Source organism: Natrix helvetica, assembly GCF_964273705.1.
Source record: "Natrix helvetica genome assembly, chromosome: 4".
Taxonomy (NCBI): Eukaryota; Metazoa; Chordata; class Lepidosauria; order Squamata; family Natricidae; genus Natrix; species Natrix helvetica.
The window spans coordinates 73,933,952-73,959,877 of NC_138550.1; the positions used below are offsets into that span (position 1 = coordinate 73,933,952).

Sequence of the window (25,926 nt, forward strand, 5' to 3'; positions counted from 1 at the left end):
GTGGAGACTCAGGACCAGACTGCTACCCACCCTTAGGACTGCCAGCTTTGGTATGCCCCATTCCATTGGACTATCTCCCCCAACACAGTGGAGAAGGGGCGTGGGTCTTACCTGAAATGCTCCTCGATGTGTGGGGAGATAGTCCAACCCCACCTTGGTGGCTGTCAAGACCTGAATCCAGGAAGAACCGGAACCAGCACTGGAAAATGTCAGTCAATCACTACGCCTTCATCAAAACCTGGGCATGTGCAGATGAGGGAGGCGTGACCAAGAATTGATTGACTCAGCCTCAAGAAGAAGTGAGGAGCAAAAACCCATTCGATTGGACTATCTCCCCGCACATCAAGAAGGAGCATGTCAGGTAAGACCAACGCCCCTTTTCAGAACAAGTGCCTGAAGCATTATTTCAACATCAGTAGCAGGTAAATACACAGATAACAAACATGTAGGATTATAATCAATGTGGTATAGTGATGAAGATGCAGGCCTGGAAACCAGGAAACTTCTAGGCCTCCCTTAGGCATGAAAGCTAGCTTTGTGACTTTGGGCAATCTCTGTGTCTCTCAGCCCAACCCACCTCACAGGACTGTTATTAAGATAAGATAAGAAAGTAAGATAAGGTACGGTAGGACAGGGCAGGACAGGACAGGACAGGGTATGATCAGATAACTTGTCATTTTTTTACTGAGCACACTGGCCAACATTAGAAATGAAATTATGTTGTGAGGAAAATAAGAAGCAAGAGTATTACATACATTCGCAAGAAGTAGTAGTTTCATCATTTAGGGAGCTACATTTGGTGGGTCCTACACAGAAGGCCTTCTCAGCTGTGACACATTGTTGAACAGCCTTTCCTCGAGATTAAATTGGCACCATTATTCCTAACTTTACAAAGATCCTCAAGACCTGATTATACCTGATTATGGGGATGCCAGAGAACTGGCAAACTAGTGAGGTGGCTCCATTATTTGATTGATTGAATGAATGAATGAATGAATGAATGAATGATACAGCTAGTACAACATTTTGGGTAAAGCTTTCTTCCGCTAAGTTCAACCTCATAACTTGCTTCACAGCCAGCCTAGAACCTTCCACTGTCCTGAACTTGACCCATACTTTGGACTGCTGAATCCATCTAGGAGTGGTAAACTTCTATTTTCTATCAAACTCCCAACCTATTCCTATTATATTTCTTTATATTAGAAGCATTTAAATTTTCCAGGGAATCCTGTTAGCTTAATAGCTTGTCTCTTGCATTATTTTCAATTTAAGAATTTTACAATGTTAAAAAATTTCCAAAAATTTTAGTTTAATTAGATGTTGCAGCCTCCACATTGACAACATTCTCTGCTAAACCTACATATTTATCTATTATATTTGTCCCTGCTTTTACACATTATTGAAAAAAGCAGGTCTCTGAGGCTGCATGTTCTCAGGTACAAACAATTTTTTAAAAATTATTACCTTTTTGTCTTCATTAGAATTGACTTGTATATACTGTATCCCATTGCATGGTTTGCTTGAAATCTGGACACTTTGCTGGACACTTATCAAAAAGTTCATTCTGGATTGGTATTGTGGAAGTATCTAGCTTCACTTCTTCCTTATTTGTTGACTGAAGTTTAAACTAATTAGAGTTAATAAGATGTAGCAGGGGTGATGTTCCTCATATAAAGTACTAGACAACTGATGATCCACTGCATCTTTCTTTCAGAGAGATTTCTTTATCAGATTCTTCAGTGGCTTCAACAATGACAGAACTGCCTTCACTGAAAAAATTGGGATACATTCAAAGATGTCTCTGCCTTGAAAATAACCCATGTTGTATTATATACCACAGTCAAACATCAGCACAGGAAATGTTTTATGACATTTTATATTATGTCATAAATTGTTTTATGATAATTTTTATGTAATAAAATGTTTTATAAAATTTGCCAAAATTTGTCAAATTTCAATTTCATAGGAATCATGGGTCCCAGTTGTGGGATACATTCTGTAAATTAGCCCATTTGAGGTATCTTGGTTTATATACGTATTTATATTCTGCCATTACTATTTTGATAAATAACTGAAGGTGGCTAACATACCTAATTCTCCATTCTTCCCCTATTTCCTCGCAACAACAACCCTGTGAGAATAGTTGGCCTGAGAGAGAGTGACACCCAGTTGCCTTTCATGGCTAAAATGGGACTAGGACTCCCAATCTTTTGGTTTCTAGCCTGCTGCCTTAACCATTACATCAAACTCACTCTCCTTTAATATGTATTTTATTTCATTTTAGTTGATATTTAGTGAGTGTGTTTGTGTGTATGTGTATGTATACACACACACAAACTCTACACACACACACACACACACAGAGTATATATGATGCATATTACCAGTTTTATATCTGTACTCTACTTTTCAGGATGACGCCTCAAAGATTTTGTGAATAATATTGTGGTACTCTAATATAAATGAAACCAAGCCTCTCTTTTTTATTGCTTCTTATTGCAGAAAGAGGAAATACTTGCTCAGGTTTCATTAGAACAGCCACTAGAAAGCGACAAAAGTAAGGATCTGAAAGCAACTGAAACACCATCTACTAATAGTTTTGAAAGACAACTTTTCCATCCTATATATAAAGGAGAAGTAAATGCATTTTGTATCCAGCTCTTTTGTATTGATGAGCAACATGAAACAAGGCAAGTACATATTAGATACATGATAATAAAGCAATTTAAGGGCAAAAATGAATTTTCTGAAAGCAGTCATATTTTATATTATTGATCTATGTAATATTCTATTTACCTGAAGTAGATATACCTTGCTTATCAATCTTTTATAAGATCAAGCTATTTATAATTTATAGGTAGGTAGAAATAAATAGGACAGCTCACTGTACAGAGAAGTTTAAACGTAAGTATATCATTGGAACTTGGAAGATAAATATTACTTTTCTGATAAAAGTGATACCAATTGTTTACTTACATAGAAATATTGAATTGGGATAGCAGCCATAGAACATTACAGGAAAGGGAGTTGATCTTGCTTCCTATGCCACTATTACTATAAGCCTAGCAATTAATCGACATTTTTATTCTGAAAGAAAGAGTCAGGACAACTTACCTGTCTGTAATTCCTAGTCCCCCATTCAAGAATGTGTGCAGCAAACTCTGATGTCAACAAAATAATGCTCCATGCAAAGAGACATCGTCAAACAAATGTCACTATGATGTACAGAATTTGTGTCTAGCACCTGAATGAATTAACTTACTTTGTGACATTTACATGATGACATCGATACCATTAACCATAATATCCTGACTGCCTGGCCAGAGTTGGGACATAGTATTATGCTGCTTTTCCTTCCACTTCTAGGGTCAGTTCCATTCAGTGTGATTATGTAAGGAGCTATGGGAATAAGCTTGAGGAACAGAAAGAACCACAACCAAATACAACAGTCAGATAAAATAAATTTGAATACAAAACAAAAATATAGTTTAAGGAAGTATTTCAGACTTGACCCTCCCTGTTCTCACAAAGAGGGAGAGACATGCATATTCAGATATGCAAGATTCTGTTATTGTAATCATATAATGAAAGTAGTAGCTACATTCATCCCTTTGGCTTTCTAATTTGGTCTACCTCAAAAGGCTGATGGATGCAAGGAGAAGTCTGCCCATGGCCTTTCATATGGGGTGTCTGAGGGCTTGACTAACTCTCCACAAACATCTACATGAAAACTCTGGGTGAGGTCATTCAAAGGCATGGGCTGAGGTAATATCAATGTACTATAACATTCAGCTTTATGTCTCTGCCCCCAGATAGCCAAGTGACATTGAAGAGATTGGGTTTTATTGCCTAGAGGCCATAGAGGTCTTAATGGGAATGAACAGGGTCTGCATAGGATGAAAAGGCTTTAGCTCAACTCTAGCAAGACACTGTGGCTTTGGGTATCAGGATCTCCTATTCTGCTGATTTTCTATCCTTAGTTCTGGATGGGACTGCACTACTCGAGACAAAATTGATAGACAATTTTGGTGTCCTATTCAATGCACAGTTTTTGTTTGAATTGCAGCCATGGCCTGGGGAACCTTTGTACAGATTAATGTTATGTGCCTCTTGTGCCTGTTCCTGGATTAGGTGGCACAGCATATAATAACTCATTCTTTGGTCACCTCCTCAATGCAAGGCGCTCTACATATGGCTCTTCCTAAAGAACCTCAGTTGTTCAAGAATGAAACAGTCTGGGCAATTATGGGAGGCTTTTTTGTTGCACACCTGTTCCACAAGCTGCACTGGCTCCAAATTTGCTCCTGGGTATAGTTGAAAGTGATCATTTATTCTAAAAAGCCATTCATTTGGGGCCAAGGTCTCCACCATGTCACCAGGTAAAAGGGACATGTTCTGGGTCCCATCAATTAGGGATTGTCATCTAACATTGTGCTAACTATATTTCATTTGCAATTTAATTTTAATTGATCTAATTTTGCTTGTAATTGAGTCCTGAACAATTATTCTTTTGGCCCCAACCACTTTTGAGAGGGCACTCCCTTACCTGCTTCTCTACAATCAACTGCAATACTTAGCTTGAAAAACCTTGCCCAGTCTTAATTTAAAAGCAACTTTACCCATTAAACTACTAAACTTAATTGATTTTCTTCCCTCTTCTCTGGGCCTTTCTTTTAATTTCCCTTATTAATTTTGACTTTTGCTTATGTTGTGCTTATGTTGAGAGTCAAATCTCTCCATTGGAGAATGAAATACAGCAAGTAAACTAAGCAGAAAAACAATAGAATTTGGTTATCCCTAAGCTTATTTCTACAAAGAAACATTGTGTCCTAGTAGTTTTCTCAATCCAGTCATAATTGAACAATAAGATAAAAGGTGTATTCTACTTAAATGCATATGGGAAGGACCTGTAGAAAAGAATGATGAAGTAAAAGATTCAGCTCAAAAAGTAGATGAGAAGTATTTGTTTGCAGTGAATGGAAGGAGAGAGAAAACGAGGTGATAATTAAGAGACTCTGATGCAAGGGCAAGAGGATTACTATTATTGACTTTAATGGGATATCCATTAAAGCACTTTGTTGATCAATTGTTTGGTTTGTGTTTCATCTTATATTTGGTTTTTAGTTGTGGGAAATGGCTAAAGTGCATTTACATGCTGCAAATACCATATTTCTTTAAAGTACTTGGCTTTATTTACAGGTCACTGGATTTCTTACATTTCGTTTTTGAACTTTTCCCAGTAAGTATGACATGTTGATTTTAAACGTTTCATACTAAATGTGTATAAAGTAATTTATTGTGAATTAATTACTATTATATTATTTGCTAACCATCATGCTTGTTTGCACAGGGCAACATTGTTTTTGAGGGGAAAATGACCAAATAATTTTCGAATTATTGTAAATATTTTTAGAGGGATTGTAATAAAACTTAATACAAGTCTGCAATGGAATCTTCACAGACGTGATTGTTCCTGCTCCTTATCACATTATAATTTGGTGGCACAATGCTAAATCATAAGCATTGGTTTGATGCATTTATTTCTGTTAAAATTAGCATCAACACTCACCTCTTTCTTTCTGTTGAAGTAACAACAAACTACCCAGTGGCAGGTTCCTACCGGTTCAGCTGAACTGGTAGTGGTTTGGCAGCCTGGGTCGCTGGAACCGGCAGCGACCCAGGCCTGCCACACCCCCAAACTGATTCCCATAGTGACACAACGCCATCTTGTTTTTCAGTTCTGCGCATGGACAGGGTGCATCAAGCATGCATCAAGCGTTTGATGCATAGTGCGCATCAAGCGCACACGCGCGAAGCACACACATGAGCAAAGCGGCAGGAGTGCCTGCCGGAACCCACCCCTGAAACTACCCCAGGTGACCTTTGATGATAGAAAATCATAGCAACAAAAATAATATTGATTTCTTGCTATACATACGGTATTTATCCATCAGCCTTCAATGCCACCTGATAACCAGCATGAGTTTACAGAGTGCCATCTTAGCAAATGAATATGGTAGGGCCAAGGCAGGACTACACGGTGCTTATTTATTTATATATTAAATTTATATGCTACCCAGCTTGGAGTTTGAAGCGACTCTAGGCAGCTTTTATTTGACTAATTCTTTCATGGCTTGGATTCAGGGACTGATTGTACAAGGGAATGGCAGCCTTGGTTTCCTTCCTTGCCCTGTACGTGCTTCAGCTTCTTACAGTTTGTCCAAGGCCCTGCTGATAAATCGCCAAATGTTGGAAAGTTTAGTAAAGAAGTGAGAAAAGTGAGAAGTGGGAAAAGACTTAACTCACGTTCTATAATCCTATCCTATATTTTGTATTTGCAGTTCCTTTTTTTAAAATTGTTACTACTTTTTAGGACAAAGACTTTTGCATCATCACAGTGCCACATATGGTCCCTGAATTTCACCTGATCCAGAGTTTTGTTAGGATTGTTCCCTTCATCAATTCTACACTGGATCAGGAGCTATATGTATTTCATCGATCTGGATTGCTCAAGTTAGTAATACATTTTGCTCTCACAACTATTTTCAGATAAAATGTTTTGATTGGAAATGAATGCATGCCATTTCCTACAATGGAAAGCCCTTTAGGCAGATACTCATGCTCTTTTCACCTGTCAATGGATTAATGTAATGCAATGTATTTAAAAACCACTCAGAACTTAGCATTTGTCCAAAACACAGCAACACAGACAGTAGATATGCCACATTATACCCAAGTGTCATCCTTGCTTCAGGAACTGCACTAGTTATCAGTTCACTCCTGGGTGCAACTAAAGTGGTGATTATTGCCTAGTAAAGCCTTACAAGGCAATGTACCATGTCATACTGATTAAGGACTAAAATGTAGATTTGTTAAATTTTAATTCATCATACAGTATTGTTGGAGTGAATGGAATGTATTGGATTACCAGTTTTGCATACTCAAGCTCAAGGCATATCTGGACTGGGGGATAACTTTTGAATATATTTGTACTGTCTGTATATCTGTATTCTTCCCAATATTATGCTCCATCCTATACATAAGTTTGAATATCTATTTAAATGTCACAGAACAGCCATTTTCCAAATATCGCTCACAAAATAGCAAACAAACAAAAGTAATAGTAAATTAAACGTTAAAGTAGCATAAAACATAAAACCTTAAAATATAAACCACATTAAACAAACATTATTTTAGCTGTTTCAACATTTGCTCCTTTATATGAACCAACAATATGAAAGCATTATTGATCAGATTTGGTATGAATGAGAAATGAGAGAAAATGTATGTGAAATTAGAAAAACCTGGACCACCAGGTTTCATCTGAAGTCTCTCAAATTAAAGTATAATTCCTGAAGAAAATATGGATGTGCATGGAAAATGGAGCAGTAATGGAAAAATCTGAGTATAAGATAGTGCTAATATGATGAAGATATATATAAAAAGCAAAAATCAATGCAATGTGTTTGCACTGTGAAGGTTTAAAAAACATGTGAATAGAAAGTGAGTTGCTGAAAATGGATAAAAGCAAGCTGTCTAGAAACAGCATGGGGGCATGGGGGTAGGAGAACTAAAAGTACAAACTTACCAAGATAAAGGGAAAAGCTCCAAATGAAAAACTGATTGGCAAAGATTGTAAAAAAAGGAGAAGCCTTATACAATAACTAGAAGATGGCAAATGCAATACCAGGTTTGCTACTTATGACTGAGGGCTGGAAAATAATAATACAACGAAGTGTAGCCTGAAATGCTTAATGGATACTTCTCTTCAATTTTGAATGCAAAGCACAATAATGGTGCCTTTATATCTGGACAGTCAAGGCTTCTAAAATGAGTTAATTCTTTACTGAGAGGAAAATGAGCATGTACAGACTAAGATAGCTTTCTCCCACTTTGTTATTTCTATAATAGGTCTTTTTTTTAGGTGGTACATTTTTAAGGTACATTTTTAAGGTTATTTAACACACTTTGCTTATTGTAACTAATTACATATGCAGAGGCTATTTTTGTACTATTAACACATATATGCAAGAGATAGAAGCAAACTGCACTGTTAGGCACCTAGAAAAAGAGGAAAAGAACATCTAAAGTCACTATAAAATGGATTTTGTATTAACGTAAGAGTAAACACTTTCTTTCTTTTAGAAAAGTATCCATGTTTCAAACCTACTTTATTTTCAGCTCTTTGTGCAACTTGTTTATGAATAGTAAAAGAAAATAGTCCTAAAAAACAGCAGCAAGATGAAAACAGGTTGAATAATTTTCTAAAATCAGTAGTTTTGTATTGTCATCTGGCAGGAGTTTTCTATCTCGCCTGGCAAGGATTCAGCTGGAAATTGAATGAAGTATTAGAAAAGGCATAAATATTAGCCTGATGAAAATTTATAGTGTTGATATAATATGAGATGTAATATATTTAAATTCCCCGTGAACACAGTAATGGGCTCTCAAACCAACTTCGATATGAAAACTCTGTATCATAATTTGTGTTCCCCTTTTTCCCATCTTTTAACAGTAGTTATTTTATTGTTGTCATTTATTATTTTATCATTTTAATGTCTAGCAATTTTAATGTTTTTAAAGTTGTAAAGAGTTGCCTCTGGACAAGATGGGCAGCACATAAATCAAATTAATAAATCAACCACATTTCCTTTTTTCTTTATAGACAATGATTACTGTAAGCTCATTATATATCATGATTGCCTATTCAGGTCTGGGATCGGAACATTAGATATTAGTAGATATCATTGTTGGAATTAATTTTATTTTCAACAGGTCTTTTCATGTAAGAGCAGCAAAATCTAGTGATGTCTTTGCCATTAAAAGACTAATCCAAACCCTGGAATTGAATGTAGCTATATTGGATGACCTAAATAACTACTTATCAGCACGAAGAGATCCAGTAAGTGCTATAATAATACTGGGGGGAGGGAGGTAATAGTGAATGGATTTTATTGTAATTATTTGTGATTCACTCAAAATAGAAATGCTTTGGGCAGATTATAGACTAGTTAACACTCTTTTTAAAAAAGAAAGAAACATTAAGATGTGAAATTAATAAATCAGATTGAATAGAAAACAGCAAGATGCCTTGGAGAACTAGAACGTCAATGCCTGAACTAAAATACATTAATATACTTGGAGATCTGCCTGTCTGGAGAGAAATTCCACAAGGAGGATCCCATATCTAAGAGAGCCCTTTTACTTGCAGCTCCCTACTTCATTTCATTTCACTTCTAAAGTTGATTGAGGGACCCAATGGGGGAGTTTTCTTTAGATTGTTTACACTCAGCTTCTCAGGGCCAGTGCAAAAACCTTGAATTGGGCCTAGAAATAGATAGGCAATCATGTTGTTGATGGATTACTGGCATGATATGATTATATTACCTAGGCCCAGATAGTTGAAACTAGAGCTGCAAGTTACTAGCTGAAACTACTGCATCACCTTCAAAAATAGCTGCTCCTACAATACATCATACTAGTTTATTCTGTAGCTTACCAGAGCATTAATAGTGGATGCCAGAGTATCTCATCGCAGAAAGGATTGCAGCTAGTATATCAATCTGAACAAACCTAGGTGGGCTGCTGCTGGTTTGCATCAGTTTGGGCATACTGGTTGTTAAGATTCTTTTCAGTTTATGAACTGGCAAATCCCACCACTGGCTGGCCCGACCCACCCCACCCTATTTCACATCGACTGCCTTGGCTGAGAGTCGTGCCCGCACCTAGCTACCCTCTGGCTCTTTCACTAGCTTGCCCAGCCCATGTGACCCAGCTGATCTCCGCGCCTCACTCACTCTGCTCACCGCGGCTGCCCACGAAGGTAAGGCGCTGGGCCGAAAGGCCACCTCGAGGTGGATATGGTGAGACTTGGCCGCCTTTCAGGCCTGGCTCTTGCCATCCTTCCGCCTGCATGCCACCTGCTCGCCCTTCGCCTCAGGTTGGGGGACGCGTCAGTCCCTGGCTCTGGCCTTACCCGGGGCCTCTGCTCACATGCCAGGCCGCTGCTGTGAAAATGGTGTGAGCCCCATGGGCTAGAAGGTAAGGCTGATTTCTGCTCCAAAACCCTTTTTAAACACCTTGACTGTCGAGCAGTAAGACCCAGAAAGAAATGAGGCGCCAGAGAATCATCATTGCTGTTGCTGCTGAAAAGTAAGTCTAAGGCTCCGGCCGCCACCACCCGCCCCACCTTGTCGTGAGTGACACTGATTTGGCCATGCCCATTCAGTCACATGAAACCCCACCCAGCCATGCCCACCCAGTCTTTAGGATGAACCGGTTGTTAAGTTAGTTGGACTCCACCACTGTGAACAAATAAAAGTCTTTCTGAGCAACAAAGCTACCTGTGTCCAGTTATAATAGTGTTCTGGCCCAGCCTTAGCAAAAGCAAGAAACAGACTCCTTGTCATGAAAACCGCCTCTTTATTTACCTCTTGTGAATTAATTGCATTCACCCATCGAAAAGTCCAGGCAATAGTCCTTCAAGGAGTTAACTCCAGTAACAGACCTTATCAGTTCCTTGCGATAATTGCATGACAGTGAGCTCCCAGCAAAAAGGCTGCAAATTAAGTTCTGGCAAGCAGTCTCTGTGGCACCAAATACAATGAGCAAAATTTTCAGAAATACGAATTATTGTCTCCTACGACAACCACTCCCCTTTCCTTCTACTTATTCCCCAGCCAGGGAGGGGCCATTCAGCATCCACATGTGCTTTGCTTTCCAAGTCGACTCCTTGTCCTCAGTTGTTTACCTCTCCTAACTGCTGTGTGCATATGTGTATCTGGAACAGGCCCAGCTGTTCTTCCTCCTCACTCATATAAGCCTCCAAACGCAGCTGCCTCTCTGGAGGCAGGGAAATATTGGACGGCCCTGGCTCTATCTCTGCTTCCAATGCAAAGCATCCATCAGAGCCTTCCCCAGACTTCAGAACTGGCCCAAGTTCCTCCCCACCCTCATTGTCCGAATCTTCCACCAGCTCTGCTGGCAGCAGGCAGACCACAACACTTAGTAGTTCCAAAAGCATGCACAAGACTGCATACTCTGATCTTCCAGAGTAATGCAACCCTGTCCAGAACAAACATATTCATATGGGCACATGGATTACAAATAAACAGTGTATTTATCTTGTCTGGAATGAGATCAATTATTAATCATTATACAATCAATGCCTAGCAATACGGTTTCAATGAAAAATATTAGTAAAGCTGGATGTCATCCTCACATTGACGTCAACCAGGCAATACTTTTAGTTGTCCTTCCACTACAGATACTAAGTAGTCTTAATATTAAAATTGAACTCAAGGAGATCTGTGTCATAACTTAGAAGTTTAGATTTGGGTTGCTTTCTTTCTTTTTCAAAGAGTGTAATAACAGTTTCTCTGAAGAAAGAAATAATGGTCTGTTGAATCAATTTGACAACTTTGTCCTTACTAAATCTAACAAGGTGAAGTACGCAAGAATTGAGCATCTGAGTTCCTAGTCAAAATTGCTCAAGGATCCTGTCTATATCTTCAAAACTCAATAATTGGAACTTATTCAATACAGCTAAATATGATGATGCTCTAGAAATGTTTACATTAACCCAGGAATGCAAATCACAATGAATGCAAATGCCTTTACCTTCAGAGGGTCTAGCAGATAAATCACAGCAAACTGTAGTGGGTATTACCAACTGTTATTAAGTGTCAGAATGTGGCAGCTCTACTGGAGGACATTGTAAAGATAAAAGTGTTGAGGGGGAAAAAAACCCTTTTTGTCATCCTCAGTACTCCAGAATAGGTTTACTAAGGAGCTCTAAATTTTATTTAGTTGAAAGCAGCATGATTTTTTCTTCACTATGCTCTACTTGTTATCATGGTCTAAACTAATTTTAAAAAATTAATATGCCTGAAAGAGCACTTGAGTAGAGTCATGTCAATGGCCTATGTCAACTCCATATTCTACAGTGTGATTAGCACTTCAATAAGAGCATCAGGCATATCAATTGAAAAATCCACTGGAATTTTCTGGAAAACGTATGTATTAGCCTATAGGGATGGATCATTTTAATTAGTTATCCATCTTACATGACACTAAACCTCTCCTCAGTAGGTAGTAATTTGAACATGATAACAGGATAGATAATATATTTCAATTTTCAGATTATTATCTTTCTGTCTTATTTAGACAATTTAGGCAATAATATACTGGGAGAACCCTGCAACTGGCATACACCATACTGCCCAAGCAGGCATATTAAATTCTTTAAGGATCCACCAGATTGAAGCTCTTCAACACTGAGTCTGAGATCATCCCTGTCTCTTGTGGATAGTGGATAGTATATCAGCGCAATCTCTAAATTGCATTGCTACTAGTACAAGACTTACCATCAGGTAGAAACACTCCAGTAGACAAGAAGTCTGAAAACATGAGATGTACAGTAAATCCTATGGACTAAAGCAATTTTACCAGAACCACCCCACTTTATAGGATGGGAGAAATAGAAGGGGTGTGTGTGTGTGTGTGTGTGTGTTTGTGTGTGTTTGTGTGTGTGCATGTGCACGCGCTACCTTGGGTTCTTGAAGGAAAAGCTGGATAGAAATCCAATCTGTCAGTCAATGTTTTCTGAATTATTAAAGGAAAAAAATTGGTACCAACTTGCTTGTTTTTTTCAGGATGGGACACCAGTTCAGGCATTTGTAGCAGAGGTTTTGAATCAAATTGTTGGAATATCTGTTATTAGAAATGAAATGGTATGTATTCATATTATTCTTATAGATTGGAAAATCCCATTCCTTTAAAACATCTGTGCAATCTCAGCACATTTACAAAAGGAATGAAGTTTGGACTGTGATACTCCATCCATCAGCTTCCTGTTTTCATACACACACACACACACATACATCCTGCAGATTAATAATAATAATAATAATAATAATAATAATAATAATAATAATAATAATAATAATAATAATAATAATAATAATCTTTAATTTATAGACCGCACCCTTTCCTAAACAGGACTCGGGGCGGTGTACAGACATATTAAAACAATGTAAATACAAAAATATAGGTAGATATACATAAATAGACGGAGGAGGTAGGTTGTATACTGTACAATAGATTAAAATTCGAATATAAATTAAAATTACCCTTAAAAATTACCCCAAGATAAGGTGTTTGCCAGGAGGTTGAAAGTGGGACTATAAATCAGCCAGGCCAGCTAATTGGAACAGGTGGGTCTTAAGTTTCTGTCGGAAGGAGCGGAGGTCGGTAGTAATTCTAATATCGGGGGGGAGGTCATTCCAGAGGGTTGGGCCCATCACAGAGAAGGCTCTACTCCTGGGCGCCGCCCGTTGACACTGCTTAGTGGACGGCACCCAGAGGAGTCCCTCCCTGTGGGAGCGGATTGGTCGCAGGGATGTATTAGGTGAGATGCGATCCCGCAGGTAACTAGGTCCCGTGCCATGAAGCGCTTTGAAGATGGTAACCAATACCTTGAAACGCACCCGAAAAACCACAGGCAGCCAGTGCAGCTCGCGCAGGAGTGGTGTTATATGGGAGTACCTGGTCCTCCCCATGACAGCCCGCGCGGCCGCATTCTGAACTAGCTGTAGTCTTCGGGCGCATCTCAAGGGGAGCTGGAAATAATAATAATAATAATAATAATAATAATAATAATAATAATAATAATAATAATAATAATAATAATAATAATAATAATATTTAATGCTTCTAGACCGCCCCCTCTCCCGCAAGGGACTCGGGGCGGTGTACAGTTCATACAAAATATAACAGGATACAATAAAATTAAATTAAATATGTACAGTTGACAATTGACATGGAGGAGGTTAAAATGTAGTTAAAAGAACTGTACAAAGCAGATATAAAATAAATTCAAACCCCTAAAAACAAATACAGTAAATTAAAAAGCCCCTAAAATAACCAGATATAATACATTTGCCAGGAGGGACAGTTGAATTATGCCAGGCCTGCTAATCGGAACAGGTGGGTCTTCAGTTTTTGCCGGAAGGAGCGGAGGTCAGAAGTGGTTCTAATGTCGGGGGGGGAGGTCATTCCAGAGGGTGCTGGAAATAATGCTGGAAAAGAATATATATTTGTTTAAATTAAGTTCACATGGTCTTGATCCTAGTTTCCCTCTCACTGCAAGGAAAAATCTGAGGAGAAAAGAACACAAAAAGATTTTTTTTCTTAATAGTGGCATATCTTTTTATGCAAGCAGAAGGATATAGTATTGATGCAGAGATGCAGAATTCCTCCTTAACCACTTCCTGAATTGCTTTCCAGGACATCGAATATATTCGCTCACATTACAACATTGAAGATTTTATATATTTCAGTCATTACCAGCAGGAAGAACATGGCCATCTTTACCATTTTTCTCTCAATCCAATTTTTCATCATTACGCCAAACATTTTATGAAGGAGATACTTCGCTTAGCCTATAAATCTTGCCTCTATTATCCTATTTATTCCCAACCTGTAGAAGGCAAGGTAACTGCAAGCTTTTTAAAAATTAATTTTATTTTTTTTAATTGTGTCTTCACTTTGTTGGGTTGATGCACAAAAATATAATATATGCACTTCTAGTATGAACTATATTGGGATTTGTGAAATAGATAAAAGAAAGAATAACTTTTAATCAATTATAATAAAATAAAAACTGCAAGACATTTGCTATAAAATAAACATGCTACTTAGGCATTGTGACATTCTTAAAACACATTTAAGAATTACTATTTGATCTGAGGAACACATTCATTAAAATGTACTCCCTCCATTTGTATTTATTACCTTTTTGCTGTTAATTTAAAAAATGATACTTTAAAAAGTTGTTCAGCTCTTATATAGGAACTTCCTGGAATTTACTTCAAAAAATATTCAAAACTGTGCTGTTAAGTGTCATTTCTACAAGGAAAATAGCCAGTAATCAGCATAGGCTAGGACAGTGATGGCGAACCTTTTTCGCCTTGGGTGCCAAAAACATGTGCGCATGGGCTATCGCGTGTGCTCGCATGCCCACCCCCATAATTTAATACCCCCCACCCGATGCCGCATGCGCATGTGACAGACGCCCACTGCCCCACGCATGCGCGCACAGCTTTCTTGGAGCCTGGGGATGGTTAAAACAGCCTCCCCCGGAGGCCTTCCAGAGGTCCTCCGGAGGCCGGAAACAGACCCTTTTCTGACTTCTGGTGGGCCCGGTAGGTCCATTTTTCACCCTTCCCAGGCTCCAGAGGTTTTCTAGGAGCCTAGAGAGGGTGAAAAACAGCCCAACACACAAACTGGAAGTTCGGGAACAGACTTCTGGGTTTCCCATTAGGACTATTTTCTCCCTCCGGAGGCTTCAGGAGGCTTCCCTGAAGCCTCCAGAGGGTGAAAAACAGCCCAACACGCAAACCGTGTGGGGTGGTTTTTCTCCCTCCGGAGGCTTCAGGAAAGCCTCCAGAGGGTGAAAAATGGCTGAAATTCAGCTGCCCAGGATGCGCATGCACGCTGGAGCTGATAGGGCAATGCTTTGCGTGCCCTCAGAAGTGACTCTACGTACCACCTGTGGCACCCATGCCATAGGTTCACCATCCTGGGGCTAGGATCTAAAGACACTAATGATAGCTCAAATAGACTTATTATTAATTTAAGATAAAGACATTACACAATAAACATCTAATCCTAATCTGAAACAGAGATAAGCAGCCTTCATAAATATGAGAGTTAAGTCCGGGGATTCTATAAGGCAATAAGAATTAAACACAATTTTGGTAATTTCTGAAGATCTTCATTAAGCAGCTGAGAATAAATAGTGGATAACTTCTATTTCTGATCAGCCAGCATAGCAGATTTGAAGTGGAAATAGGAGGACTCTCTGCCAATTGTAATAAATTCTCAGAGTCATTCTGCAAGATGAGTGGCAAACAAACAAACAACAAACAACTAACATAATGGATATTATATCCTGCCTGGATTGGGCAGACAGGTTGTTTGTATTTCTTCACCTTGAGCTGTGTTACTTTAAATTTTGAAGGTGTGATTCCTCAATCCTTAGGAGCAGGTTGAAAAGTTAAAACCAAAAAAAAAAAGCTTTAGTGAATGCACAGAAAGACTTTAGAAATACTCTAGATCTTTTATTGACATGATTGGTTTTAATTATTACAACTTCCCTATGGTTTATATAAAGCCTGTAATTGAATTCACTGCAATGCAATCAGTCCTATTTTGTATTTATGTAAGCATAAGAATATTTCTTAGTGTTTATGCTATTTCATTAGCATTTGTCATTTACCTTTTTAATGAAAGCATCATTTATCTGTTTTGTAAAATAAGCAAAGGTTAAGAGTAGGCATGTATTGTTGTTTAATAAGATTGGATGAAGAAGATTCATGATTGCTGTAAAGAAAAATATTCCTCCGGGGGAAGCTTCTTGTGCTACAGAATCCCATAAACCAAACCACTTGTTTATCTGTCATTCCCAGTGAGATAGTAATATAATTACTCTCATAATTATCTTCATTAGGATAGGGAATTAACTGCAACCGATTCCTCTACTATGTGAGTGTTTATTTTATTTTTGAGGGAGGGGGAAATACTGTTCCGGGTTTTAATCAAAGGGATAAAGGATTATTATATTCACAAAGCAGAGACATCTGTGATGCACTCTTCTGACATTCTGTGTGCTAAAATATAGCTTGTTGTCCTTCAGTACCAGAATCCCTGTGCCCATTCCCTGACATCTGCCCTACATTACATGGTTCCCGTGCGGCCAAGACGACAGATTGTCTATCCTCTGGAAATGCTTGGTATAAATGCTCCATCAAAACAAGTCTCTAAGGATCAGGTGGGTAACTAAAGCAGAAGCAAGAAAAAGGCATAGCTCCAGCTAAATGTAGAATTTGACAGATGGGATGACATTACTGCCATAATGCTGTTTGACTGCTTCTTAATTACCTTGAACCTCATGTTCATGCCCTTACAGTTCACAGTCAGCTGTATCATTTTCTATATATTCCATTAAAAAATACAACTACAGGCTGCAGGTTTTCTGTTATTAGAATTTAATACAGAATAGTTTTATTATATTAAAATAAGCAAAGATGCATTATGGGACTTTATAAAATCAGGCCCTTTTGATCCTTCCAGGAAGATAATCCCAGTCCTGCACTTGCTATCCCATTCTCCCCCGTTATTACATCAAATAGATTATCTGCATTTGGTAGTTCTGCATTGTAAAAAGCCCAATTGAATCATAACATAGGTTTGTATAACCCAGTTTCCCATTTCCCGCAGTGATCAGCCAATTGTGCCTGGAAAATTCACAGTCCTGTCTCAGCAATCAGTATTCAGTGACATATTGCTCCTCAGGTTCCATTTAGGCATTGTGACTAATCATTATTGGTAGTCCTTTCCTCCCTAACATTCTCTAATTCCTTATTCATCTTGCCAGGTGGTATATGGGCCTATGTGCTTTGAGGATGAAAATGTGGAATGCATATAAGTGTGCCATCTGTTGCTTTTCACGATGCTAACTAACTGGGATCTCTTTACACGGTTGCTGGATATTACTGATTTTTTGCTCTTATAGTTGCCTCTTGTATATTTAAGAATAACAGCCAACATAGAAGCTTTTTTAAGTATACAAGTGTATTTTTAATTTTGAGGGAAGGAGGATTAAAATGGATATTTATCTTCAGCAACATTATGCAATATTTGTATATACTTCACACAGTTTTGGTACTAGTAAAACAAGCTGAATTATCAAAACAAAAATTATAGAATAGCAATATGTGAACTAGGTTGCAATTATCCATTATTTTTATTTTTTATGCTTTTAACTTATGCAGTGCAACTCTCTGATTTTAAAAAATGTACACAAAATTTGAAAATTCGAGGCACGCAAAGCTGAATATTAATGGATCTAGTTTAATCATTCAGATCTGTTTTGTAAATTTAAATAATTATAATTATTTTATGTAAACTTTATAAATTTACATCAACATTGCTGTACTTAACATATTTGGATTCCAAAACTGGAAAGACCAAAATGTTCTGGGTTTTGGTTTCTCCTGCAGTGGCTAACCCAAAACAGTGTGGCTCCTCTTCCAGAATGCAATCGTTTGTTACAGAGTTCAAAGCAAAATATTTTCTTAATTTCATCTACATCCCTAGCATGATTTTTATTCCAAGAATGAAGAATGAATATTTATTCCCTATAGAAATTTCAGTATTTGAAAGAGTACTTTATTTAGTGCAATAAGTTAAGCATTGAATTAGTGAAAGATTCTTCCTTTATTAGTCCATGGAAAATTTTTCAGACAGAAAATTTTGAGAAACCTCAAGGAAGACATACTTTATTCTTTGGAGGTAGGGATATAACTGGATCCTTCAGTAAGATACAGTGAAAAATGTTAAATGTCCTTGTTAGGAACAATTTCTACTGATGAAGGTTTTTTCCCCAGGAATCTGCCTTTTGAGATATGTGTGTGTATCTGCATGTCTGTGTGGTGGGTGGTTATGTATATATAGACAATATGGCAAAGTGAAGTTCAACCAGTATGTATAATTAGCTTGAGAACCATAATTATTTTTATAATTATAAGCAGTAGGTTGTCAACTTGTTTTATTGTCTCACCATCTGGGAGCATTTTGCTACCCATCTGTTTTATGTAATTAAGTAATTATCTATATAAACCTACAATAGGTGTTATAATTAACAAGAATAATTACTCTATAATGCAGAATAAATTCATATATCTATTAATTTCTTGTTTGTTTGTTTCTGGCTACCAATTCTGTGTGTTTTATTATTTCTCAGTTCTCAAAGTTGTGAAGTTTTATTATCGGTTTCAGGGATGTTTCTCTTGCTATTTAGACAAAATCTGCCATATCAAACAATATTCTTCTGGTCTCTGTGCATTCCACATATGAGTTTGCACTTGTGTAGTCATAATCATTCCACCTAGAAATTCTAGGTTAGCTTTAAAATACCTAAGGAAAGAGTAATGGACACAAGTTTGGAATCACTTTTCTTATTTGTGAATCAGCTCTGAAGATGCCTCTGAATCTTATTTAAAAAAAGGAAAACTCTTAGTAGAATAACTTACATCTTCCTTTATCGGGTCTACTAGTTCTCATCTGACCTTTTTTAAATGTCAGAAAAGGGTGCAGAGGGCTTCAGTTCTCCATCACATAAGCAAAGCGAGTAAAGATGCTACATTTGATTCCTTTAATTCCTGATTTAATTCAGGCTAAGCCAATTTGGCAAGACAAGTTTGTTTTAGGAATTCTTTGACAAGTGAGGAATGCCACCACATCCTATAAAATCTTTATTGAGCTAAATCTGAACAGTTCTTTCCTTCCAAGCAAAATTTGTTGTTGTTAGTCGCAAAGCTGTCTGACCCATGGTGACCTCATGGACAATGTCTCTCCAGTCCTTCCTGTCCTCTACCATTCTCTGGAGTCCACTTAAGCTCACGCCTACTGCTTTGGTGACTCCATCCAGCCACCTCATTCTCTGTCGTCCCCTTCTTCTTTTGCCCTCAGTCTTTCCCAGCATTAGGTTCTTCTCCAGTGAGTCCGTCCTTCGCATTAGGTGGCCAAAGTAGGTGGCCTACTTTGGCCAATCAAGATTATCTAGCTAATAATAGTTAATACTGTACTTCTATAGCAGTGTTGAATATTTATCCAATGATGTTACCTGTCAGGGAACCTCCAGGTATTTGTATGGAAAACAAATGAGGTAATATTCCATAAATACTATGGATTCTGTTTCTAAACCAATGAAGAATAGCACAATGAAAATGGTATACTGAGAAAGAATTATCTTGACCTTCCGGAATGTCATCCAATTTGGAGCTAAAATCACTGAGGCTAATTCAGTGGTAGGGAGGATATACGGCTAAACAAATGGATGGGGAATGACTATTGGTACCAAAAAAGGAAGCTTGCCAAATGATTCGAAGAAACTTTAATCATGCAGGACTTTGAATAAAAGAAGATATCACAAAAAAAGGCAAATGTAGATTGTAACTTGTCCAACCCTTTTGTCCCAATCAAAGTATGCCAAAAGGCAGTAATACTTCAGAATTTAAAAAAACACTTCCTTCCACATGTATGTCTCCCTGCAGAAGTTTTAAAAAAGGAGTTTTAAATGCCCAGAACAGCCCAAGGAGCCTGAGGAAGAAATACTTTTTGGACTTTTCTAATAATCATCCAATTTATTTTAATCATCATTAAGAAAGAAAGAAACCAAAAGAAAGTAACTTTTAAATGCCAATAATATAGACATTGCCAAAATATAAGTACCCAATGAAACTAAGTTCAACTTTTTTGCCACGGTTATGCAGCATGATAGCAACCATGTAGAACTTTGCAACATTGTGTAGAATTTACTAAGTCAAAACTTGGTAGTTATCGGTAGCTGATTTTGGAATCAACATGATGTGACCTGGAGAAAATTTTCAGAATGTATATTAATATAGCACTTTAGAAATAGTCATCTACAATGATTCATATAAAATGTATTCAAAGTCATGGACTAGGATTCATAGCCAGAAGCTAGCTGGAATACTACTGTTGATACTATCTTTATTTTCATTTCCATAATCATTCCACTTCTATTTGCAGGTCTTTGCATTTTGTTATTTTCTCCACTTATTCTATTCTGCTGTCTCATTTGTTAAATCTGGGAGGATATGTGGCAGGTGCTTATCTGTTTAAAATCTAAAAGAGTACTTTAGCCTTTTCATTTTTTATTATTTTGTCTATTTTCTTGCTTGCTGGCAAATGGCATTTCTTGCAGATATTCCACTATACCACTGTTGCTATTTTGTTATGCCATTGTTTGTAATCACTGTGTGATTTTTTTTGCAGCAGCTAATTATTATTATTAATTTAAATTGTTAGCTGCTCAAATCAAGTGGACTCTCAAGTTGTATTAAACATGAATCTGACTATTCATTTTTAAATTCTGAATATACTTTTACTGATATAATAAAAAGAACATGAAACTTGATAGAGTCCTACTACAATTTTTGCTACTATTTCAAGTCAGGAAAGCTGATAAGAGATATTAATAGATAAGTCTAAGAAGAGATTGAAATGGTGCAGTTTCTTCACTCATTTAATAAAAAAAAATATCTGGAAGAAATTTTGCCTAATAAAAGTGTATAAGGCAAATTTGTACAACGTGTACAAGGCAAACTGAGAATCAGTGGATGTAATGATTAAGGCACCAGAATAGAAACCAGGAAAATGAGTTCTAGTTTTGCTTTAAGCATGAAAGTTGGCCGGGTGACTTTGAGTCAGTGACACTCTCATCCCAACTCACCTCACAGGGTTGTTGTCGGGAAAGCAGGAGAAGGAAGACGTATTAGGTATGTTTGTTGCATTGAATTATTTATAAAAATAATAAAGATAGGATTAAATATCTTCTTAAAATGTCACTTATAATAGTAATCCTAAAGCAAGAATCTGATGCCTTGAAAAACACCTACTACATTTCTGATTATTTGATTTGACCAAATTCTCATTATTCTATATATCTGTGAACCTAGAAATGTTCTTAAACCACAATAACCTTCAAGCAATATATATATGTTGTGATCAGACTCCTCCCCAAGGTGGCTGTAGGAAGATTTTTCTCTCCTATTCACAATCTGCTGTTTTTGCTACCAAAGCTGGTTCTTTGGCTTCCTGGATTTGAATGGGGGCACTTAGGAATGACCCAAGATGACTTTTGGATGGTTGTGGACGCAATCAGGAGGAGAAATCTTGAAGATTGCAATTCCCTATGGGAGCAACTGGAAATTTATTGGTCTTTTTTTCCACCTTTTCCTATCAGCAGATTATTCTCATAAGCAAATCTTGGTTTTAACTTCCCTTTGAAAGCTTTTGTTTTGCTTTGTTATCTTTAAAAATTAACTGGCTAGCTGAATTTATTTCATCTCCCTGCTAGCTTTTATCTGCTTCTTTTGCTTTTTCCCTTTGATCTCTTTGGCTATTTTCATTAACTTCTGCTTTTCCGTAAGGAAACACGTGTCTCTGGATAGTGAAAGTGCTTTTACTTTTACTTGATTTACATTTTTATTGGACATTTACTACAGGGATTTTGTTATTTATCAATTTGCAAAAAAGTTTGGAGTTTATTTTTGTTAATCCAGAAAATAACTTCCTTGCTCTTTTGTCTGTTTCTTGTTCTGCCTCAAAGAACAAAAACTATCTACTACATTGAGCAAAAATGTATTTGATTATAAGGAGGCTGACATTTGAAAAAAAACATGCAATTCTTAGCTGAAACCTATTTTTAAAAGTTTGATGAACTCATAAAGACTGTAGAAAACCTACAGAGGCAAGTGATGTAAAAGAAAAATCAAACCAACAAAAGGAATGTGATTTCAAAGCAGTAGACTCACTGGGAAGAAACATGGACTCAGAAATAACAGAGCCAGCTCTATACACCTCCCTGAAGTTCAAACCTGCACTCCTATATAATAGCAAAAAACTGTATAGTTAGATAAGTGGTAAATTGTTTTTTTTTAAGTGCATGATTGAAAGAGATTGGAGAATGGATTTAACTGGAACGATTTCATCTGGACTTTTTGGGGGAAGGTAGACTGACTTTGGAAATTGGGTTTATTGTATTTAGTCAGATTGATAAGAGATGGTATTAAGAAACAAATGTAGATATTTGATCCAGGATCAATCAGGCTTAATTTTGGGGATGATTCGGATTAGTTAAAAAGCTGTGGTAAATTTTCTACAAATTCAATAGAATAACAGTTTGTTAACAGGGGCTTTTGGAATTTTAATCTTGCTTTATTTTTGTTATTACTGTTCTTCCTGTTAACTATTTTGTTATTAATATAGTATAAAGATGACATTAAAAAATTGTAAATAAAATTAGTAGTTTAGTAGTTTAAAATTCTTTGGGCCTGTTTCGTAAATGATGGGAAACTAATATTGTTGCAATATATTAATCAGCTTTCAACTAGATAGGATAATATGTGTAAATATGTTAGGTTTTTTAAATTCCCCTTTTTCTCTTTAATGTCTTTTCTGTTTTGTTTTACTGTTTTTGTTTTTGTTTTAAATTGTATTTTAACTTTTTTTAATGAAATAAAAATAGATTTTAAAAATGATATATCTGTTGGGGTCATTATGTATTATGATTAATACATAATGATAAAAGCACAATTTTAAGAAATTACTTCTATAAGTTTCATGGCTGTCCAAAGGAAATTATTAATAACAGATTTGGAAAATATTAGACAAATTGCTCACAATTATACAGGTTTGTCCTGTTAATATATAGGCTGAATTAATAATTTATCTAACACAAAGAAAACATTTCAAGTATTTATAACTTGACAAAATAAAGCTCTGTTCTTTTTTTACTCATCTATTTTCTGGCTACTCTGTTTCTTAAGATACACAAAAACTCACCGTTTTATAGATTTTTCTCAACTGATTCATTAAGTCCCCTTTTCTGTGGTTTTATTGTAAACTTATTTTAGGAAATTGCTGGGAATTTGAGATGTTCATATATCTTATTTAGGTGTAATAGCTTTGCAGTTGTACTCTAGAGATACCTGCCTTCCTTTCTTTTTGAATAAATCATCCCCCCCCCCCTCTAAACCAGGAAATATAATTGTTCTTGATGCTTTGGTGATGAGGATCAATTGTGAACATTAGTATTGATTTAATGAACAATTAAGACTTAAAAGTATTAATTTTGCCTAAGAAATTTTGTGAGCATATATTAGACATAATTTCATCAATGGAATATTTGGGGAAGTGATTAGAATAGCTGAATTGCTTCAATCGTAGCTTGCACACCTCCTGCCTCATCCCATGCTTGAGTGACTATTACTTTTAAATCATAGTAAAATATGTGGCTCAGGTAAAAATGATAATTTATATCGCATGGCTATTAAGCACTTCGTTTCAAATTTGTTGGCCTTCTGAGACATGAATAACAATTGGAATTAACTTAATGCATTACTAGCATCTTGATTTGTATATTGGTTAAAGAACATGGGAATAACTATGAAGCATCACAAATAAGCATTTGGACTACTAAAGCTGACTACGAAAGGATAAATGTCAGACACCTGAATGAAGTACAGGGTGAGTTCATAGCCAGGAACTGAATGAATGGTCCTCTTCTCTGTCACTGATTTTATAATTCAAAATGGTATATGGAGGGCTTTTGCTGTAGCAAGTGGCTGATTGCTGAAGCACTTTTACAATACATGCTGCCCCACCCAAACCTCAATGACAAAAAGGAAAGGTTATTGTCTTCAGGAAAAAAAGGGAATTTTCAGTATTTATAAAAATAAAATAAGAGATATGCAGCTCAGCTATATAGGGATCAACATAAGTCCCAATAAATTAAATGGAACTTATTGCCTAATACCTGTATTAAAGATTGCAGACTTAAAATAAATTGTTTAAAAACACTATAATATTTTCATATCAAAATAATTTTGTTTAACAAAGCTTTTTTTAATGAACAATTATTTATTGCTCAATAATTTCCAACATTAGGTTATTAATGATTTCTATAGAAGAGGCATGGGTCAAAACTAGTTATTTATTCTTGTCTCAGGTAGCTGATGATTTTATACCACTAGTTGTCACGCAGATACATTTGTTCTGAGCTGATGGCTGGCTGTAAATTTCCTCAGTGTAAATGTCAGTGGATTTTGTGTATTATTGCCATTAGATTTCATTTGGAAGCTTAAACATTACACAGTTATGAGGAAGCACCAGATGGCCTCATTAAGAAGAATGCTCTGAATGTTTACTACTTATGTGCATGTGTGAAATTAACAGTAAGGTGACCTATCATTGCTTGGAAAATATGTTAGTAATATAGAGATGCTGACATTATTTGCTGTAAAATATTCATGCTGGCCTGCAGTTGGTTAAGTTGATTTCTTTCTCAGTGTGAAGGCTGTTTAGATATTGAAAACAAATATTCTTTGTCAAATATTATTTCTAAGTATCATCCCAAGAACATCATTAGAATCAAACCTTACTCTTTCTGTGATATGCCATTATTCATTTGCATTGTTGAATTATATAGCATGAAATATAAATATAAAAGGGTTATAACATTTAATTTAAAACATTAATTTTAGTCATTTTTGATTATTGGAAACTTTCTTTATATTTTCATACTGTATTTCTCTTGTATGCCTATTCAGAATTTGAATCCTCAACAAGGAAAGTTAGCTGTTGCTGAATTTCAATCAGTGTTGAAAAAATTGGGAAATATTTATTTTACAAAACTTGCAGGCTTTGGGAAACATTGGAGCTAAAGTATGCCTTAAGAAATCAATCAATCTGAGTTTGACAGATTAAATCCCAGCAAGTGTCTATTGGGTTTGTGCAGCAAATACTTCCTATCTTATTTTCAAAGCAAAGATCTCCCAAAATGAATTTTTAGTCAACTAGAAATAGCAAACATTAGAAGCAAAAGTATCATGGCTTGAACATCATGGGTATATTAAAAGTAAGGTTCTATTTCAAATATCATCTTATTTCAGATTTCTGAAATTGTGAAACTTTTATGGTAAATTCAAAATACAAATTTTGAATTTTGAATCAAAATACATATTTTGACTCATGCCAAGTTGATCATTTAAAATAGTGTTCAGTAAAACTTGAAGTACCTGTGTAGAAAATATCCCCTTTCACATTACCATATGCTCAGAAATCTTAAAGGAGTTTAAAATATTAAGCATTATTGTTTGTTCATTTGATTTACATCCTGTCTTTCATTCAGGAACTCAAGATATTATTCATAATTCTTTTTCTACTTTTTCCACACAACAAGTTTGAGCTGAGTGGGAGAGAGACTGGTGCAAAATCTTCCACTGAGTTTCCATGACTAAGAATGGATCAGAACTTGGGTCTCCCTGCCTTAAACCA

The 25,926-nt window shown here is 36.4% G+C and overlaps 1 protein-coding gene across 7 annotated transcripts in view; it reads left to right on the forward strand.

Moving 5' to 3' along the window:
• CFAP61 (cilia and flagella associated protein 61) overlaps nucleotides 1-25,926 on the forward strand; it is a 163,662-nt gene that overhangs the window by 39,177 nt on the left and 98,559 nt on the right. For all 7 annotated transcript variants that reach the window (XM_081950243.1, XM_081950245.1, XM_081950247.1 and 4 more), the window contains 7 exons: nucleotides 2,507-2,690; nucleotides 5,200-5,239; nucleotides 6,374-6,513; nucleotides 8,776-8,902; nucleotides 12,654-12,731; nucleotides 14,287-14,493; nucleotides 16,697-16,831. In XM_081950243.1, coding sequence (XP_081806369.1) covers nucleotides 2,507-2,690; nucleotides 5,200-5,239; nucleotides 6,374-6,513; nucleotides 8,776-8,902; nucleotides 12,654-12,731; nucleotides 14,287-14,493; nucleotides 16,697-16,831 — 911 coding nt within the window. The remainder of the gene's footprint in view (nucleotides 1-2,506; nucleotides 2,691-5,199; nucleotides 5,240-6,373; nucleotides 6,514-8,775; nucleotides 8,903-12,653; nucleotides 12,732-14,286; nucleotides 14,494-16,696; nucleotides 16,832-25,926) is intronic.